The 22,072-nt window shown below is 44.4% G+C and overlaps 1 protein-coding gene across 1 annotated transcript in view; it reads right to left on the bottom strand.

Moving 5' to 3' along the window:
- klf7b (Kruppel like factor 7b) overlaps positions 1-20,762 on the bottom strand; it is a 31,535-nt gene extending 10,773 nt beyond the window's left edge. Inside the window, exon 1 of the mRNA XM_058392196.1 lies at positions 20,207-20,762. Coding sequence (XP_058248179.1) covers positions 20,207-20,308 — 102 coding nt within the window. The 5' untranslated portion in view covers positions 20,309-20,762. The remainder of the gene's footprint in view (positions 1-20,206) is intronic.
- Between the last annotated feature and the right edge of the window lie 1,310 nt (positions 20,763-22,072).

Here is a 22,072-nt window from a genome sequence, read left to right as displayed (position 1 = left end):
ACTAGACACAAAGAGAAAATTACGGCCAATCTCCGAGTCAGTTCCTCTCACTGTCTGCACTCCCTGTGTGCGTAATAAAGTCAGCACATTATCTAAAACTAATGCTTTTACATCTCCGCCTGCATCTACCAAAACGCTTCTCCCCCTCCCCTTGCTGCCTGTATCCTTGGACTGAAACTATATTTTTTCCCTAAATACAAATAGGTTTTAATTAAAGCGATTTGGCTTTCATCAGATGCTGTTTGAAGCTCTACCTCGTGATGAAACACTGATCTCTCACTCTCTCTCTCTGTCTCTCTCTCTCTCTCCCTCCACAGCATGCGTTGATGACTAATTAGCCACTCAAACGACCCGGCGAAGAGAGGCTCTTTATTCAGCTAATTTGCTGATGGGAAGCCCAAGTGTGTGTACTCTTGCATCACGTACGTGTTTGTGTGAGTAAAATGGAGCGGTAACTAAAAACTACCCCTTGATTTTTATTGCCATTAGAATTCAAAAAAAAAAAAAAAACAACAAAAAAAACCTTTCGCTTTGGGAATTTTTTGCTCATACCATGGAGGCTGGAGTGAAGTGGGAGGGAGAGGAGAGTGGCTATCCAGCTCGCACTGTGATTCTGCATGAAAATGGTGTCGTTTTCAATGAGCCGGCTTGATGAAATCTGTCTATGATATGCCGTCTTTGCTGTCCCCTGCAGTGCCTAGAACAATAACCCACGGCTCCTGTCTATCCACTACAGCTATTATCACCCGTACGTTCCACCGACCAGAACCACTCTTCTGTAAAATTGGGACTCTGTCCTTGATTCGTTTACGGAAGGCTTTCACCATGTTTGCTTCTTCCATTTATTTGAATTGGAGTGATATATGCACACACACACACACACACACACACACACAATCAGACATACATATGCACATACACATACTGTATACACACACACACGTTTATTTATTTATTTTATTTCATTTTATTTTACTTTTTCCTCTTCCTTTTTTGGCTGAGGAGCCTGTGGCGGATGCTGCACCATTAGCTCTGTAACGACATGACAATTACTGAGAAACCCTGGGAAAGCCATTGTGCCAAGTGACAGACGCTTATCATCAACTGCAGAAAGTGTTTTGAATCTCTGTTGCATGTCCATGACGGACCACCCCTCGGGTCGCACAGAGAATGAGGGAGAGAGAGAGAGAGAGAGAGAGAAGGAGGAAGCTAGTCAGCTACATGCATTCTGTCAGAGGTAGATCCTATCTGTCCCAATGACATTTAAAGCATCATCACCACGGGATGCACATCAGAGTAATCTGAGGCCCACGCTGTCCTAGATAGGATTTCATGAATTTGCTCACCTTTCTGGCTGGGTGGTAGGGCTCAGAGGCAGGAGCTGCCACTTTTGGCCTGTTGTTCAGACAATAATGATGAGTAGGAGTCCCACACACACACACACACACGGCCTGGGACCTGAGCTTCCACACTCCATTCACTGTCATCTGCCCATCCCCCTGGTTCCAAGCCCCAGGAATCCTGACATTTAGAGGATACAGTTACACCATGCGGCAGAGAGCACTTCGTGATTTACTGTGCATGTGTGTGTGTGTGTGTGTGTGTGTTTGACTAACTGTGTGTGTGCCTATTTATTTTGGTAAGGGTGTGTGTGCTTTTGGTTGCCCTATTGAAAAGTGGCCATAAAACCAATGAAGTGGCGTATCTAACAGCCAGTTTCCTAACAAAAGACCCAACAAAAGCATGAAAAAGTGTCCCAATAAAATGGTTAATGGACAAATAAATTGAAAGGCACTTATGTGAAAAGTCAACATACGTCAGCTGGGTACAGCGCTGGAGTGGCCCGAGCGATTCCTTTTGATCTTGCTTGCAATTCCCTCCATCAAAGAAAGCTTTTTAAATGAAAGACTCGCTCTATCACAACCGCTGTCTCACAAAGGGGATTTCAGCATCTTTATTTTTTTTTTGTGTGGAGAGACACATCTGAGAACGATCACCCGAATCTTTTCAGCAGCCGTCAGTAACGCTAAACTAGAACGCTCCGAAGAGTGAACGGCTCGGGAGCTGACAGGTGCTCACAACAAACTCAGAAACACCACGCAGACACTTCACACCTAAGGACAAACGAGCGTGGCGGACGTGTCGGGAACGGTCCCTGTTAAAAACTTACTTTCTGAGGCAACTCTACTGTGTATCCGACGCTGTCTGGACTCTCCTCCTCTTTCTTGCCTCCTATGAAATTTTAATGAGCAGCGTATGATGGAGTGAGTCCACTCAGACTCTCCTGCTGTGTAATGGCCCTCCACACTGCCTGCTTCTGCACCTGTGTCACCCCACATCACCCCCTCCTGTTTGGTACAGTAGCCTTACTGTCCCCTCCCAAAACCCATGTACGAACACACACATGCAAAACACAATAGCACAGCAAGTCAATTAGCACCTGGGCACTAACCGTCCTCCCGCTTCTCCTCCACTCCATCCTCATCACGCTCGGCCTAATAAACATGGGCCATAAAATAAATGAATGTAGGCGATCCGTGTGGAAGAAAAATGCTAACAGCTGTTAGTTGGGACAGCCCAGATATGCTCTTTTAATTTGGACGGATAATTTAATCCCGTTTCATTTGGCCTGTGGCCACTGATGCACAGGCTGCACACACACACACACACACTTGCTGGCTCCCTTATCTTGGGTCATGCCCTCTGACATTTGTCCAAAGTGAGAGAAAAATAAATAAATGACACGCAATGTGGTTGGGAATGTATTTCACCGCGGAGCTAATTAAATGCAAACGAGACACTGTGAGAGCTGAGATTTTTAAGGCACAAGACACGCTTCAATGAATTAGTAAAATCCTGTTAAAGTCTATTGATAAGAGCCATATCTCGTTCCACTGCACTTTCCTGGATGACGTGATAATAACTGCCTGGCACAAATGCCTTGTTTTTCTGCAGTCTCAAAAGCAAGCCAAGCTGTGTCATTAGAAATTAGGGACATTTTTTTTTGTCAGATGTTCTGAATCGATATTTAGAGGAGCAACAGATGACAGAAAAGGCTCTCTTGTGAGCGCTGTCGCACATCTGTTAGCATGATCTCATCGCATGTGTGAATAAGTTTCTGGCTTAAATCTGACCTGCTCTGCTAGGAGACGTTGTCCTGTGAAACTGTTAGACATTTTAAGAGAAATGAAAGACTGTTTTCTCACAGTGGACAGATTACCGTTAGCAAGCCGGATGCGGATTGGACAATGTCCGGCTGCACACAGACAGTCCCTCTTACTGCCCGGTTGATGCTGTTTTCTCAGTGCCAGATTTTTATGGCAAACCTCTCTGCTGGTGGAAACTGTGCACTTGATTTCTCGGAGGGAGGGGAGAAAAAAAAAAAGAGGCCAACTGTGTGCCACGCAAGTCCTGCATTTACATATGCGTATCATTATTGTTGTGGTTGCCTGGATACCAGGCGATAGTTAAGTCCCTTGTGTCTATCTGCAAAAGCAACTCCTACAGCTCATAAGCCAGGCAGCCAACACAAACCGGAATACTGAAAATCCAAGAGCTTACCGTGCCAAAGGATATGACCTTGACGTTGTTCTAGAACCAGAAAAAATAAAAGTGTTACACTAATATATTTACACATATACCTGCAAATACGTACGGTATACCTTTTGAAACTGGTTTGGTTTTCTTTCCACATCACTGAGCCAGGAGACAGAGTAACCCTGACCTTCGATGTGTAGGCTTAGTAGAAAACAGAAAATCAATACATGCTGGCCATTAGTCTCCACACCCAAGCAGCTTATACGTGGCAGGTCTCATGTTCTTGACACACTATGAGGGTTTTTCCCTTTTTCCCCCACATATGGGATGCGGTCTGGCTGCTGCAACCTCGGTTATGCAATTCCAACCACACTTAATATGAAGACAATGTCTAAAAGGAAGTGAATTACGTTTGCCAATACCTTATGACGTCTAGCATTCTTCTGGAGATGACTCTGTAAATCGAACAGAAGCGAAGACGTAAAACTGAGCACGGTTGAAGAGTGTCACTCGTGTAAGTCTAATATAAGATGAGATGCTTTTACTGTCATTGCATAGGCAACAAAATCTCTCATGTAAGGGAGACGAAGAATAAACAAGGTATATAAAAAAATGCCACAATCCCGTGTGTGTGATATCAATCTGCATGACATCATCTATCTTGTACATTACTTTTAATAATGTAATGCCAATTAGGATAATGATTAGTGTCATTTTCCTGATGTTCCTCTGCATAACCCACTAGAGTTTTCTGCCTGATTACAGTGCTGGTGCCAGATGTTCACAAAAGGAACGTGATTTCTGCAGGAAATGGAGCAGCACATCCTCAAGGTAGCAATGAAAATGAAATGAAATACTTACTTAGAAAAGAAAGTACCCTAGCAGAACGGAGTAAACGTGATCTTCCTAAAACGCTCTCAGTGAAAGGCTAAGACTGGCTTTGGATGTGAGATTATGCAAAATTCAACACACTCATTACTTTGTATCAATATTTACCCTCTTCCCAAAAGCTAATTGCATACTCATTGTGCGATAGGAATTCGCCGGTTCATGACAAATTCATTGTTTAATCGCACCCTCATCCTCTGTGTACCCTCTGTTCTCCTTCCTGTGCTTAAAGCCTGTGCTGCCAGACTGGCCTTCTTAGGCACTGCAGTGGCTCAACTCCAGCTCTCGCTTCCTCTTCCTCATCTGGGTCTGCGGCTGGTGAGCACCAGGCAGCTCCTCCGGGAGGCGAGCGGAAATCCAGACAGAGCCTCAGACGAGCACAGCGGGCCCTGAAGCTGTTTCCATGGCAGCCACATTTCTGGGGTTTTGTTATTGTTATTATATTTTTTTTAAAGGATCACAGAGGTGTGCTGGAAATTGACATAATTTCATTTGGGTCTACTGGGTTTATGTTAAGTGGTTATTCCAAAAAAAAAAAAAATTAAACATATTTCCTTTTTTGTCTATCTCTGGATTCAGGCTTTGCCTTTTCCCTTCCTGTTTCCGTGATCAGAGCTGTAGGACTGGTTATTTAGTTAAAAAGCGATATTTCGTTTATGGCTAAAATTCTTTGGATATTAAATTTTATTTTATTTTAAAGAATTCCAAATTATAATCCCTTCAAGATTCATAGTGCTATAAATCAAACATGCTTTGAAAAGCATCCTTTTTCAGAGTATTCTCGCCTGAAATCAGGTAAAGAGACAGGAAAATATTCATTAGACGGAGGTGTGCGTGAGCTGATGCATGCTGACAGTCCTTGGCAGTGCATTAAGACCCCCGTTCAGGTTCATGACATAACCGAGACAGGTTTATTATGACTCAATCTTTCCCGAGGCGGTCTGAAGATTGCCACCTAAGGAGAAGAAAACACCTCATCTAATCGATGCTTAAAACACTGACGCACTGGCCAAAGAAAGCGTCGTGTCTTCATAAACAAGCCTGGAAGAACTTCATTACACCTTATTTCTCTGCAGACTCGTTCACTCACATTCGCATGACTCATTTTTCTACATTTGTCATAATGCTCACCGTGGCCATGCGTAGTAATTAGCAGACATTATGCAGACTAAACACCCTTGGTTGAAAGGATTACAACCAATATGTACCTATATACCAGCTCACGATAAAGGAACCGAGAGATGACCTCGGAAGGAAGTGATGCTTGATTAAAGCTCCCTATCACTCCATATGTAGTATAAATCACGTGCAGTGTTCGCCGATGATCTCCGTTTCTCAGTGCATTGTTACCCTACGATAAGCCTATTTTCACAGGACTGATAGAGATCAGATCAGTTAATAGTTTGATATCAGACAGCATTCCAGAGGTCAGAAGGGGTAACTCACTCACTGCTCACAGGTTGGGACAGAAAAGTCAATAGTTCAAGTTAGATCTGGAAATTCAATTTCCATTGTTCCATATACCCACCAAGCCTTAATGGACTACTGGCGTAATCCCCGTCTAGACAGTGTTGCCACTGCTAATTATTATCATAACTTATTAACTCTTAATTGAAGTGAGGAGTGATGGGGTTTCTAAAGAATAAATGGGCAATGGCAGTGCCACTGGAGATCTGCTTCTGCCAACTTCTCCATCTGTACCCAGACACACAAGGAGACTGTACGCTTGACATTACACAGCTGCAGCTAATGAATACATACACTTGTGTGGCCAGCAAATCCTGTTTTACTGAATTCTACAAACACCGATTTAGCTCGCAAAATGGTGGCGAATGTGTGACAGGAGATGAAAAAGGCTGTGAAAGAAGAAACCCTGCACTCATTTGTTTTATCAGCGAATGTTTGTCTAAGGAACAACATCCCCTTGATCAGGTCCCTAACCAACACAGGTCCCATTAACATCCAATCACACACACTTTACTCAAGCGGGGTATGGGGGAGGGAAAGGACAACAGAGCAACTTGTTTTCAGGAAACTGTTCAGCAATTACTCTTTATCCATTGCGGTAGAATAGTGGTTTTACAGATAAATGGTTTAACTGATAAACACATGCCATTCAGAAGAAAAAAACATTCAAATGTTTCTTAGAAACCATTCAACCTTGAACCAGTTAGTGCTTGTGACCAGATTACATTCTTTGGGCTAGCAAGGCACAGCGAAGAATTAGGATAATGCCTTGTGAATGGAAGTTGCTAGTAAGAAAATCACTGCTGTATTCCAGAGAGAATTAAGAGCCAACGATTGTAAAGGCAAACATCTTTGATTCCTTACACCATGCCTGGTCTATAAATACCAGCTCTATAAAACAACAATGCAAGACTCATAGCAGCTGATGACACACTGAGAAGGTATGAGAATTTGAAGATTTGTGCCAAGACGCCAAATGTAGGACAATCATACCAACAAAGCTGGAGAGACAGCATTTAGTCTAAGTAGACGGAGCAGACTGAACCCCAAAGAATGGGTCCCTGTCTTCCTTTAACCGGATTTGGGGGACAAGCTCCTGTTTATCTGCGGATGGGTCGGCTAATGGCCGCCGGCCGGTGGCACTGGGGTAATCTAATCAGGATACAGCAATTTACATTACATCGCTCAAGCAGGATTATTCCCATCGCAAGCTGATTGAAAGGGGACACTTTTAAGTGGGGTTAACAGCTTGTTATAAGATTCGGGAGACTAAGTGAGGGATACTGGTGTGTTTGTATCTGTGTGTTTTGTGTGTGTGCGAGAAAAGTACGCAAGCATGTGTGGGGGGGTTCCCATTGTGTAGGATAATCTTCATTACTCACTGCAAAGAGATCAGTGCTCGGGTGGGGGGATACAACACCAGAAGACAAAAGAGAACAAGAGGAGAGAGTGTGGCGAGACAAAAGGAGATGGGCAACAAAGAGAGAGCTGGAGGCGGGGGCTCACTCTGGGGCTTTTTTGTCTCACAAGATGCATAGTCCTTTGGGTATTGTGTGTATGGAGAGCTCGTGTTACATACACACGGGCACAGGCAAGTCATCCGACTATCAGTCTAAGTTCTTTGAAGGAGGCAGTTTCGGCTCCAGAAAGTATATTAAAGCATCCCGTGTCAGTTGGCTGGATCAGTCGTGAAGCTGTGAGCACTTCGCTTGAGTGAGCTCTCTATTTTTTCTGGAAAATGTAAGCATTACCGAAAGAAATCTGCTACATCCATTTGCTAACCCTTACATTAAAGACAGCAGCTTTGAGCTCTCTCTCTTTTTACCTTTTCTGGGCTGCTGTCCAACAGATACCTCTGCACTTTCAACCTTCTGCATTATGAGCAGGAAGCCACATGTAGAGAGGCTAAAATTACCTGAGCATGAGGACTGGTGGGCAGTGTTCCCTTATTCAGAGTTATGTCACAGCGACGCAAGTTTAGATACTTGAGATGTCAGTTGGCTCTGCTGGTCCCCTTTCACCTTATTACCTTCAGCTCGCCCTGTTAAGCTATGGAAGAAGCCCCTGTTAACCCAACCATGCTGTGGGGCCAGTCAGTCAGGAATTCCTGCTTCCTTTTCCTTGCAGAAGGAAAGCACAATAGTCTGTGTGTCATGCAACCTTGGGGGCAAAGTGTTTGACAATGAAGCACGGGGGGGGGGGGGGGGGGGGGAGCAACATCTGCACTAAATGAACAGACTTCATGGATACTTTCTAGTCAACAGCAATAAACAACAGTCAAGTCTTTTGGTAAATGCATTTGCATGAGATTTTATTGAGGCAAGGAGCCTTATAACTGATGCCATTCTGCTGGCCATCCGAGTCATGTTGTGCTAAATAAATTCTGGAGAGTCCTTTGTTCCCAACCACAGGATGTAGCAAATTGACAGAGTGTGACAGCAGTGCCAAGGAGGCCCTAATAGAGAGGAAACACATTCCATGCATCTGAGGTTGCTTCCTGTTTTATCTAACTAAATAGACGCAGTGACTCAGTGAATCAGAGGATTTTGGATATTGTACAGTTATGACGCAGGGGCCTGTATTGGCTCCAGATACCTTGGATGACTTTGAGTTCAGAATACAGGTTATGCCATACTTCCTTGTTTCTTGCCCTGATTAGTATTCTACAGATAAGGACAAATTAACAAAAAGACCTTGCCTGGTGCATTCCAGAGTAGCGTCACTGTGAACCATTGCGAAAGTGTTGCTTAAGATGGCAGAAGGGTTAGAAGGAGGGTGTCCATGGCTTTCCAAGCCAACTTAAAAGTCCAGATTAACCAGCGGTGATGGACAAAAGCTGTTAAGATAACAAAAATTTGAATCCCCCCCCCATCTTATATTAGCGGTGCTGAAAAGCTTTTGTGCTATAGGGATTTTTCACGCACGAAAAGCTCCAAAACAAAACGAGGAATGTTGATTTTGCAAAGCCGCTTAAAAAATTAAACAACTTGCATGAACCCCCTTTTAGGAGCTCACCTCTGAGAGATACGGGAGGCCTAGCGGGTTCTGTTTTGTGTGATAACTGCATGAGATCCCGGCCCAACCCGATTTTTCAGCACCAGGTTAAGCAACCCAGTTAATTGCCATCGCTCACTAAGGAGCACGTAAATGACTTTTTCATCCCTGACTCTGTCCTCTTTATAATTATCTTGCAGAATGGTAATTACACCAAGTGAGCTCAGCTCCTGTTTTATGGGACAACAAACTCCTTTGCGCTTTCCTGTGCTCTTATTTCCCCCCAGTGATTATGTCAAAGAATGGGTAAACATGGGCACTTTGAGATAATTTAAGGCATTGGAAAAACAATTGAGGTGTTTTGATGAAATATTATCAGGAGCAACGAGGCTGTTGTTTTAGCATAAATGCTGAAAATTCTGCCACATAAAACCAAATCTCGAGGGCCGTTTCACAGACGTCTTCAACTATTAAGTGTGAGAAAATAATCAAATTGTGTTTTTAAGGCAGACTGAATGTCACAGTTATGAGAGAGTAAACGTGAACTAGCCGCAACAACTCTAAGTCTTAAAAGCGTTTTAGAAACAAAACATGTATCAGGGCCATCTCAAAATAAGATAGCTGCTTTAGAAATACCTCCTCTGGTCTGATTCTAGTCCTGTTACGTGCTTGCAATACAGAACCGAGAGCCACAGCTTTGTTGTGATATCTCAATCTGTGCACAGTGTCCTTTCCTCTTCTGATATCTCATCTCCTAAACACCAGACAAAATGCCTGCCACTCAGCCAGTCGGCACTGAGACAGGGTGAGTGTGTGTCTGGTGGGGGGGGGGGGTGGAGGAGGGGGGGGGGTGGCTATCATAAGATGACACACAAAATCTCCCACAACTAGGGATTACAGGCATGCCTAGCCGTGATGCCACCTTTTTTAAACACAGTTTCGAGTGTGAGTGAACCCATTGTATTTCCTGTCACTGGTTTCACAATCTGCCATCCATATAAAACACATACACACACACACGCACACACACGTGTATATTATATATTTTGAACATATCTACGCTTACATCTTCGCCACAATAAAAAAAGAAGGGAAATTTAAAAGTGCTCATTCTTTTCAGTGTCTATCACTTATGCAAACACTCATGTACAAAAAGCTGCCTATACAAATCCCTCCTGCAGACTCAAAGGATGACCTCATCTCTCCGCCCACAACCCAACCCCTCCCGCCCCATCGAGAGTAGTTAGGCCGAGAGTGAGGTCACCTGAGACGGCAAGTGCCCCGCCCTCTTCTGACTCACTCCCACGCAGCCTTTTACAGCGATGGTACTTTGAACCCAATTACCAGCATCTGACACAACTGCTACAGAGACATAAAAAGGAAACCTAACTGGGACTTGATGAATGCCTTTGCAGTCCATTAATTCCTGACTACAATGGAAGCCACAAAAAAGGGAGCCCTTTGCCAAGAGTGAACTGTGAAGGTAGGCCAGGGGAGTCAGCAGTGTCTCTGTGGTTGACCATGTGGAGCTCCAGTTTTTGCCCCTCTGGCGTCAGCGTGCTTACCCGAGGTGCCCCAACCTGTTTAGTGTATAAATAACACCAGACTGGGAGCTGAGCTTTTTGAAGCCACCGTGCTCCACGTCGGGGCAGGCTGGTTCGGCAGGTGCCCCTGCTGCCATCACACCTGTCCGCACTGCAGGGGGGGCCCACGTTTGCGTACGTGCTGCACTCGTTAAACTCCTTATTCCCGTCTACATGCCTTCATTGGACTACCACAAGGTCACAGAGAAGACGATGACGGCATGGTTGCTGGGAAGACTAGTCAAAAGTAGAACTAGTCAGAGGGATTACTTCATTATTTTTCCGGGAATCTATGGTATGGAAATGCAGGGCAACACTTAGCACTTAGAGTTATTCGGTGATCTCATTCGGAATACTGAATAAGAGTGAAGATGAGTCACTCGCACTGTCCATGAAGAATTAAGCTGTTGACCTGTCTGTGACAAGCCATAGAGGAAGCTTTCGGATGGGATGTGTGTATGTGTGTGTGTGAGAGAGAGAGAGAGAGAGAGAGAGAGAGTGAGTGTGTGCTCAGTAAAGGAAAGGGACAAAGTCTGTTAGACACTACAGGCCTTGCACAGAGCAGCACTCTCTGGCTAAAAGCACACACTACTTGCTACATGAATGTGACAGAGGGAAAAGTGCTCAATACTGGTCCATCAACGTTCAGCGGTCTCTCTCTTTTAAACACACACACACACCCGTTCTCAGCTACACAAGCAATTTCTACACACACACACACACACATTGGCACTTGCACACCGTCAGCCCCCATTTCGACAGTGCCTGGCCAATCCCTCAGGTATTCCCAGCAACATCGCAGATTAAAATAGCTGGCGACCCACATAGCTATGCACTGGCGCAGGCTCCCTTTTAGAGGAGACAGACTTTGCACTCCATGCCCCGCCACCAATGCGCCGGCTGTACCTTCCAGATCATAATTACTTCTTCGTCCTGTTTCTAAAGCAACTCCACCAGATGGTGTGAACATCATCATACATCTCTCAGCCAGGTGACTGAAGTAGAGAGTGCTAAAAGAATCTCACTAACGCACCCGCAAACGCTCTTGCAAATGAATCCCAAATCAAAGCTTCTATCACCCTTCTTGCATGTAAATGTGACAAAAATTTGAATGGGGTGCTTTTTTCCCCCTCCTTTGAAAAATAGGTCTTGGCGTGGCTGTGCAAAACAAGAGGAGAGACTGAAAGTCTCTGTGAGAAGGACGAATTCCCAAGGTCGAAAACACTCTGCATGTGGCCCACTTAACGGTGCCATACACAAGCCCTAATGGCTGAGTACAACATACAAGCCCCGCTCGCTCAGAAAACCTTTATCGGTTCAGAATCTTCAGGAGAATCGATGCTGACATCGTAGGAGAATTATAAAGGGTTGGGGGGTTACTAGTACAGCCTGCAGCTCCACAACCCAAACATTTGGCTTCTCTTCAATATTTAAATATCTAAATATCATTTGTGATCTTTTTAGGCATGAAAAGAACTTGCAATTTGTTATATGGGAGAGAAACTAAAGGGCTTTTCATCAATTTTTATGGTTCTGCTTAAGTACCCTTTCTTTTTCTTTTCGTACTGCATATTTTTATAGCCTGTCTGGGGGATGTTAATGTCAAATCTGCTGGCATGCGGCTGCTCTTTAATTTGAATGTGAGGTCACGGTGGAGGATACAGAGGCCCTCGTTTGTCTTTTTCACTGAAAAACTGGATCATGCCAGCAGAGGGGAACAGGTGGGTCTCACAGCGGAGCGGCATGCAGACACTCTGAGGGAAGACAGCAGCACTGGTAAATCCATAGCCAGGACTATATTAGGCATGCATTATGCCACCTGGCATGAGTCTTGGAGTAGAAAAAAATGACCCCAACAAAGCACCCGTGTGGTCATTGCCAGAGCTATGATGAAAAGAACAGGGTTGTGCGTATTTACAGTAGAAGAACCCATGTGCAGGTCTCATTTCCTGAGTACTAGAAAGCATGACATGTAATATAGTACTTTTATGGCCACAAACCTAACAGCAAAACCGCATGTGAAATGTGCTGTGGATGACATCTTCAGGTCTGCTTTGCATGTGCGTATGGGGAAATCCCACTCCAAAGTCATCTCTCTGGCACACTGTTTTTGTTTTCTGCTCATGAGAGCACAGAGCATAGTGTGTACATCAGTGCGCTCCACTAGAGAGAGGCGGGACTGGGTGCCAAGGGGGCATCTGCCCTTTTTATTTTCTCTCCATCTCTTTAGTGGGCAGACATGTTATAGTTAGGCAGGAAGCGCTGCATGGGGCAATGCATGCCAACCTTGCCTGCAGCAGCAGCTTGGAATAAGTGAGAGAGAGAAATCAGTGGAATTGAGCAGGCCAGGCGCAACACAATGGGACTCTGGACAGCAGCCAGGTCATGTAGTCACTGGACACAGAGACACAGAACATATGCAAATATTCACCACACACACACACACACACACACACACACCAGTACAAGCAAATCATCACGCTTCAGCTCTTTAAATTTTTTTCTGAGGCAGAGTATGTCAGAAGAGAAGTACTATAATTTTGTCTAAAGTCCCACAACAACAATTTCACTTGTTTCAGAATAAAAGAATACCCTACAGTGTGTTGCTTTCAGGCCATGCCTCCACATTTCATATTTACGTGGCCTGTCTTTCTTTCTGCAGTTTGGTTTTTCTTTCACTTTCAGGCTCTATTTCAGGACACGGTGGAGGTAATTCTCTCCGTGATGGAAAGTACCTGTTGTCCCCGAGTGTTTGTGTGTGAATGTACAGCCAGTGTTGTGTCCTGATGCCTCCTCACTGTACCTCACTGCTACCAAAACAAACACATCTGCTGCCCTGCCCTGGTGTGTGTATACACACACACACACACACACACACACACAAAGGCCTCCAGGCCTTCTTTTTTCAAGGTCATATTCACTTAACCATGTTTTGTGTTCTCCTCTCTCTGAGGAATATCTTGATTTAGGAGAAGCTTTTGTTTAAATTTCAGTCTAAGTTATCTGTTTTTTTGTGCTCAGGATGCAAGAAGGAGTATCACTAACAAAAACAAAAGTTCTCCCTTTCATGGTGTAATTTGGTAAGTCACCCCCCCCCATTCTCAGCCATACCCAGCTGTAGAAAATGAGCAGGAGTGAATGTGAAAGCAGCCTCGAGTTCTCTCTCTCTCTGCACTGTCTCTCTCTCTCTCTTGGCACATTTGTGTCTGGAAGATGGCTTTAAAAGAGCGGGATGTGAGGAGGGAAATTCCAGCAGGTCGACCAGAGAGTGAAACGAAAAACAGTGTGGGAGGCTCTTCTACCCCTCCCAAGCATAGAAGCAGTTGAATAAACATAAGCTCTCTCCTCCATGCTGAGATGCCCTTCGCTTCTTCACATGACTCCTCTCCCTCTCTTTCTTCACTCCCTCTTTCTTCAACTGTTTTGACATTCTGCCGTGCTACTTATAGCTGGTTAGGAATACCAAAAATATCATTATCTATTATTCATCACCAACTTGCTCCCAGTCTATGCTAAACATGCTAAGCTGGAATACACAGATGAGTTAGAACTGGGAAAGTCGGCTTGAATTTTGTCATCTTTTAAAATGAGACAAGATGCGCCATCAAGCTGTCAGTCAGACGGAGTGCATTTGTTTCTGCATGTATTAAACACTATGTGTACTTAGAGAACAATAGCTGGTTCCTCACTGGCTGTTAATCAAACACTTGAGTAGCTAAGCTGCCTCTCCATCAGGCTGAGGGGACGCTAGGCCTCATGCATAAAGATGTATTCAAAACTCTGTCTTTCTCTCCTTTCTCACTTCATCCCTTCGCTGCTCCTCCTCTGTGTGGGTTAACAGACACTTGAAAAGCAGTTGGAGAAGTGGCCACTAGCCCCCACCTCACCTCTCAACCAAACGCCCCATTTCACATGCAGACCCCGAAAATCTCTTGATCTCTTTGACAACAAGGCCGCATCCATCAGTGCCCCGATAGGCAAGGGGATAATTAGATGGTCAGCAGAAGGAGGTTGAAGTCAGGAGGACGAAGGTAGTTGTCATTAGTGCTTGCTGAAGGACTCTCTTCTTTGTATTCATCAGAAGGCAACAGAGAAGTGTCTCTGGCAACGAGGGCAGCTGGGTGAAGTCCTACTCTGGAGGAAATTTAACCTTTAAAAAAGTAATTTTAAACCACAGAGCTTTTGATCTTGGGGCGTCAATGCAAACTGTAAATGGTGACAACCTCTTCAGCATACGTATGGATTATCATAGCAGCCAATCAAATGAGTAAATATGTACCACATATACAGTCAATAACATGCATACTCATCACTGTGTCAAAGATTTGTTACTATAGCAAAAGGGCTTTATATATATAGATATATATAAATATATATATTGACTGGATATGTGGTCAGCAGAAGGTATACACACACACACAGATATATATATATATATATATATATAATATATATCTGTGTGTGTGTGTGTGTGTGTGTGTGTGACATTGCAGACAGTCACTTAGCTGCCTTGTGAGTCAGGGCATAGTTTATCTTACTCTCATGGCTTTATATGGAAGTATTCTACCTTCAGACGAACCAGTGAAGACTGTGTTGTACTGTTTTAATATGGGATTCAAAAATCCTTTAAAAAGCAGATTCAACACATTAACGGTTACTGGAATGATTATGTTCATTTAAAAAAGAACAAAAATGTTTCACAGCCAAATCTAGCTCACCTGCAACTCTCCTAATGATTGTTTCTTTTTTTTCTTTTTTTTTTTGACCATTCTGCATTGTAAATGCTAATTATCATCTCGGGTCCTCATTTAGGAAACCTCATTGCAAGACAACCTACAGACTGCCAATTTGACACCTACTTTGATCTACATCTAGCAGAGTGAATAAATTATAGAGCAACTGCCAAATTTCATGGCAACTGATGTTTGGTAAACAGCTTTCAATCAACCTGTGTGGGTGAGGTCTCAGTGTCCCTTCAAAAGCAGACCGTGGAGGTAATTTCACACTGCTGAAATGACAGTACGAACTGCAGGAATTATGATTGAGTACAATCTATGCTGCTTCTCTTTAACTTAATGGATTTTCGTGGTTAATTCAATCTGAAGCCGTTCGCGCTTTCGGCGTGGCTGGTTGTTTACCGAGCCGCTTTTGCAAGTTGGAGACGTTTTCAAGTTGTCACAAAATTGCAAGCTTGTGCAAAAAGTCGAGTATGTAAGCAACATGCTTGTTCAAAAACACCACGAGTGTGCAAGCGAAGTTTCCCCACTTCAAAGAAGACCTGGTATAGCCTTGTTCATGAAAGAGTCTGCTGCCTCATGCCAGACTCTAATTACTGTCAGCTGTCTGGGGCTGGACTGATCGAGTCTGGTTGGGATTTAGAGAGTGAAAGAGAGAGAGGGAGAGAGGAAAAGAGAGAGAGAGAGAGAGAGAGGATCAGCTGGGATCATACTGTATACTCTACTGTAGTGAGCAGCCGAGTTCTCAGCCACATGATGAGAAGCAGGGAAAAGAACATGGATGTATAGTGAAACCACAGCACCTAACAGACTGTGTTGATATTTGTTCTTTCTGTTGTGTCGCAGAGAGCGAATCCAGGAAATGCTTGGTACAATGGCTTGGCTTTATGACATCATGCTGTTAAATCCCAGTGGGTGATTCAACGCTGTCTGGCTCATGCTGATTCATGGTAACCCATTCAATTCAAAGCGCTGACACCAGAGAGCATGTTCACATTCTTTATTTTTGCCTATTGCAAAAAAATCTAATGAAAAAAAAAAGACACACCACTGCACTGTCCACCAGTCATGACCTACATCCTGTGACCCGTGTGTTTTCAAGACACTGAGGTCAGAGCTGGTGGAGTGGATGTGAGAGGGCAGTCAGGCCTGTCTGCCTGCACTAACTGGATGAAATGGTTTTGTGACAGCTGATTTATCAGGCTGAAATTTGAAACATGATCTCTGCCTCACGTTTCCCCACATGCCTGAGCGTCAACACATGTAGAATGCTGTTATCACTTCAAAGCAGGGACTGGTAAAACTTGTCTGAGGTCTGACAGTGTGGTGGCCCCATAGAACAGAAGGTTGGCGAGAATACTGCCATGGACAAACAGGAGTATACACTTGCCTTTGTCTGACATTTAAAAAATACTGAAATTCCTGCAGAGCCCATGTGGAACCACGGGTCAACGTAGCAGCTTGAGTGCTAAATCTGTCCAGGTGTCTATAGTCTTTGCACATTTTCATTTCTAATGTGGTATATTTAACCTGTGGCTCTAAGCTTTTTCAGAGCAGGAAGGAGCTGGGGACGATTAAGATTTGGGCATTCTCTGTGCCCTCAGTTGACACTGTTATAATCCAGCTCTTATGCAATGTTATTTTTGCTTATTAAGCACAAAAATGTGGATACTGTCTTCATCATGTGGATCAAACTTCACATGACGAGGGACACATCGTGTGGAGTGGAAGGTAAAGCAGACCACTGCCTGGACACAAGGCTACAGGGGATAGTATAAAGGGAGGTGGCTAATGTGGGTGGAGGGGTTTATGACAGCATCAGGAACACAGAAGCACAGACAGACTCCATTTGAATGTATTTTTAATGGCACTGGATGCTCTTACACTTGCTTTTCCCCACCCCACTGCCACCATTCTGAGAGTTACTGGGCTGTGAAATGTGAAAAACTGCAGAGCGGAATATGCATGCAGGGTGATTCATTATCTTGTCAAACTTGGCTTCTCTGGGACAGACAGAACTCCCTGGATGAGGGCATGTGCTGTCTTTGCCCTGTGATGGCTGTCTGTGGCCTGGTTCTTGGGGATACATGACCTGGCTCCAAGATGCTCCAGTACAAATGTATGTAGTGAGGTTCCATGCCCTATGGATCGACATCAGTAGTAAGCCTTAAGGGTGTGCTTCCTGACATCGTTTATATTTGGCCACACTGTAAACCCCTCGGTCGAATCAAGCCCCTTTGTGGCTCACCGATGAAAGGTGTTAATGGAACAGGTGGTCAGACCAGGGAAGCCACCAGGTTTCATGTCTATCGCCATCTTATTGCTGGGACTTTTCAGGACTAACAGAACTTCTGGCAGTGGATAACCACTTACTGCAACCTGCTTTTCAATAAAACCAGGCCTACAGGGTTTAAACAATGCTCAGAGAAAAAAGAGGGTAAGAAGAAAAGCTTCAAATCCCTCAGTATTCCTAAGCAGACACCTTCTAAACAGAACCACAGAGAGAAAAACAAGGCAAATTTGCGAGACAGCTCTTCCAGGCATGGAAGACAAAGTGATGCAGAGTGACCCATTTTCAGGACAGCCGATGACAAAAAATAAAAAACGGTCATTTAAAGAAGACAAACCAAAACTGACTTCCTGGCTTGTGTGAGACAGATGGATGGACACTAACAAACACCCCCACCTCCTCACACACACACACGCACCCACAATCAGTCTCTCAGGTGATCCTTGCTAATTGGCCAGACTGCCACGCTTGCTTCTAATGGCGTTGTTTACCTCCACAGAGTGATTCCCCAGACTTCTCCACCTGCTCCGACTGCCTCTAGTGTGGAGCTCAAAGAACCCCTCTGGGTGGTGCTACTAGGGGAGGGGAGCAAGAGACAACAGGGGCCCCCTTGTTGAGCAAACAGACGCTCTTTGAATTAACCTTCCTTGTGGGTCACTGCCGAAATAATCTCAACCTTCATTGCGAAAGAAGATGCTGGCGTGCTGTAATTACACCGAGCCGCTTAGCTCTGTCTTTCACTGCCTCTTGCTTTTGCTTTCCCATCTCCTCCTGACAGTGAGAGATGGCGTCTTTGTTCGAGGAGGAGGGGGTGGGGGGTGGTGCCAGCAGCCGCCGGTCCCGTTAGGGGAATGGATGTGGCGCACGTCAGGCCCTGTGAGGACTTTATCATAGTCGTGCAGTGCTTCGTCCCCACTTGCCCTCCCTCCCTCTCACTCTGCCCAGCCCTGTCCATAGCCACAGCACCGAAACTTAATTCACCCATATCGTGCCCATTAAGGTCTGATTCATGCGCCACTCACCCTGGAATGAGAGTGTCCATGTATCTTGTTCCAGGGCTAAAGCACCTTTCCCTTCCCTGAAAGATCTGAAGTCACACTATCAAACCATCACCGCCAGTAAAAGCATCAGATTTTTACAGCAATGCCATTCAGCCGCCTCTTTTATTCACCTGTCAACCCAGCAAGGCCTTTTCTTCCCTTCACTATCTCACTGTTACATGGCACTTTATTGTCGCACTGCCAAAATACTGCTTCCCTTTTCCTCCTAAACCATATCACATGCTCAGCCAGCAGCATGTGCCAAGAGTGAGGAAACATGTCAAAACAGCTGGGATTACAGCTGAATGCTATTACACACAATGTATGTTCCTTGGTGTGACTGCTGTGTAAACATGCCTGTATTTATTAGTTCTTTTCTTTTCTCTCACCTTTTAACAAAACCAGTCAGTTCAGGAGAGCTTTCTATGACCCCCCCCCCACACACACACACAAAATCACACACACACTCTCTCTTCAGTGATGCACTAATGTACATACTGATATAAAACAGTAGACAAAAACTGTGACCCCATGTGTGCTTGTGCCTCTAATGGACATCAACACCCACCCACCCACACACACACACTGAAATCTCTGGCTAATTGCTCCATCTATTGTTTGATATATCAAAGATGTGAGGTGATAGTGGCCTGGATAAACAGATGAAGGAGACAAGGGCTGTGGTTCAGATCAGCTCTCCTGGAGCACAGCTGGTGCATGACAGTGTGTGCACGCAGGTTTAAAAGGAGATCCTGGATGTTCTTTTAAGTTCACGCACTAGCTGTTTCCCCCTGCAGTCAAGCACATGGAATGGCAATGAGCTGGAGCCAGATTCTGAATCCTAGCCATCAGGATCTGATACCAAATCATAAACTGGAGTAATAGAGGCAAGCAGAAATGAATGAAACATCATTAATAACATGCTTATAAAAAGGCTTCACTTCACCATGTGCGCTCCTCTGTGTATGAACAGCTCAACTGGCTCATACAGTCGAGTGTGTGACTGAGAGGCTGTGCATGATGAGGTGAGTCGCCGGTAAACACGGAATACACCAACCAATCGTAATAAACTACTTTGGATACTTTTCTTTATCACGCATGATTCATTTTGTGATGTTCTAGCATCCTTATCGGCGGCCATTTCATTATGCATTTCCAACGAGCCGGAAACACAGCAGCCTGACAGATGTACATACATTATTTATTTAAGCGCGAGCCTCTTGTTATTTAGTCAAATGTTCATCTTCGTCGCGCGCCTTAGAGGGTCGCCATTGACCAAAAATACTACCTCACATCACACACAGCTGTTTTCTGTTTTAAAAAAACCAAACAAACAAACACAGCAATTCCACACACATAAAAACAAATAAATGTCCAAAGAGGTGCACCAGCAGCGTGGCACGAGATGGAGAGGCGCGCGCTGTGTTTTGGAAACACCGAAGCCCGCGTGGTCCTCGCGCTCCACCTGATTAACTGAGTTGACTTCAGCTCACACTGGTCATTATAAGCCCTCTACGTTCATTCTATTTCTAGTTCATCCGCCAACAGTGTGTTACGGTAACATGCCGTGAATGTACGCCATCACACGTTAGCATATTTACTGTTCGGTGGCCCGGCAGATTCGAGACGTGGTCCGTAACTACGGCGCCATAGTAACGCGCGCGCGCTCACCTGCTGCCAGTTCTCCTCCAGCGACGGCATCGCCGAGAAGTAGCCCGTGTCGTGGACAAGCTGAAGTTCCTGAAAGATACTGTAATTCGCCAACACGTCCATTTTTATTCTCTCAAAAAAAGATAATCTGATCCCGTGATAACCGAAATAGTACCCACTTTTCAAAAAAAAAAAAAAAAAAAAAAATCAGTGGAAACAACAACGTCAACAACTCTTCGGATCCGTGACCGGCGCGCGCTCCGAGGAAAACATGTAATTTGTACAGATCTGAGGATAATAAATAATGCAAAGCGGAGAGCAATATGAAGAAGAATTATTTTTAACTGATTGTTATTGAAAAACAAAAACAAAATGTCGTGTCATTCAAATTGCAATCCCCGTTCACCGCTGCCTGCCCGGGAAAACAAACGGCCACCTAATTCCGCATCGCCACACTGCCGCTCGCGCGCTGTAAAATCCAGGTAGCCTTTCCGCTGACTTGCCCGTGCTTCAGCAGCAGCCAAGTTGCTCGGGCTTTAGCCGTCTCTGGCGAGTAAGAGAAAGCTTTGCAACTCGCGAGAGGGGCGTGGCGTCTGCTGTCAATCAATTCCGTGCGTGACCATATAAAGTAAATGGGGCTGACGATCTCGCCGGGACCCAATGGAGGCGGCGCTAAAAAGGCAAAAGGGGCGGGACTACATTTGAATAGCAGAGCACGATTGGCCGAATCCGGCTGTCACTCAGGCCGTACAAGGCAGTGAAAGGTGAGCTATTTTTAGAGGGGTATATAACGGCCTCGGCGCTCTCGCCTCGGACACAACGGCCACTGAGCTGAGCGCGAGACTGGAGGGTTACTTCCCTCCGATATGGTAATTGAAAACATCTGATAACTGTGGATAATGTTACATTTCTGCTTTATTTGTATATATATCGTTTCATTTTTGTTGCGCGCTCAAGAATCTGAGAACATAGTTACAGAAACACAGTAGCGTTTAAAGCCAGCCTAAAGAGCAACTTAGAATGACTTCCTAGCCGGAAATAATAATAAAAAAGTTGCGTAGGCTGCATCCCAAACCTCACGCGATACTCTACTGCACGAGTTACTATATTTATCATATGGTGCATACTACACACACTTTTTTTTATAATATGGTGCACTCTACCCACACTTTATCATATGATGCATACTACACATACTTCTTTATATCATATCGTGTATACTACAAATATTGTTAAAATGTGATGCATGCTACAAATACCATCATATGGTACATACTCCACATACTTTTATCATATGATGCATACTACACATACTTCTTTTATCATATAAGACATATTACACATGCCGTTTTTTTTATCATATGCTGCCTGTCACACACACACACATGTATCATATGGTACATACTGCATGGATATGTGTAGATCCTACACACACATGTGGTGCATACTCTTTGGACACTCTTTAATTTGGTAGTAAAGGTACCTCTTTTGTGCCTTCAGTGTGTATATTTCACACACTAATGTGAAAGACCTGTAGCTTAAAAAATATTTATGGTATACATTTGTACCATATTTATGAAACTTCTTACGTAACACACAGTAAATTTCACTTTTCCAGAAGATAAGTGAACCTTCGATCGCTTAAGTGACACGGAAATTCCAGTTTAGTGCCCTGTTTTTAACACTGCCTTTCACATACCTACGGTAATATGCTACAGGTTGCGAGAGCACATAATGAAGGAGACGTAAAGGCTACTTTTTTTCAAATCTCCATCTAACAGTCTCATTCATCTACAGCGTTATTAGCTCAAGTTACGTCATTGTTCCTATTGATTTATAACATTGATCTGGTTGTCGGTTTGTAATGGACAATTCCAAAACTGACGA

The sequence above is a fragment of the Hemibagrus wyckioides genome, linkage group LG06, assembly GCF_019097595.1.
Source record: "Hemibagrus wyckioides isolate EC202008001 linkage group LG06, SWU_Hwy_1.0, whole genome shotgun sequence".
Lineage (NCBI taxonomy): Eukaryota > Metazoa > Chordata > Actinopteri > Siluriformes > Bagridae > Hemibagrus > Hemibagrus wyckioides.
The sequence above is the reverse complement of the archived record's forward strand: the minus strand, read 5'-3'. Positions and strand labels throughout refer to the sequence as shown.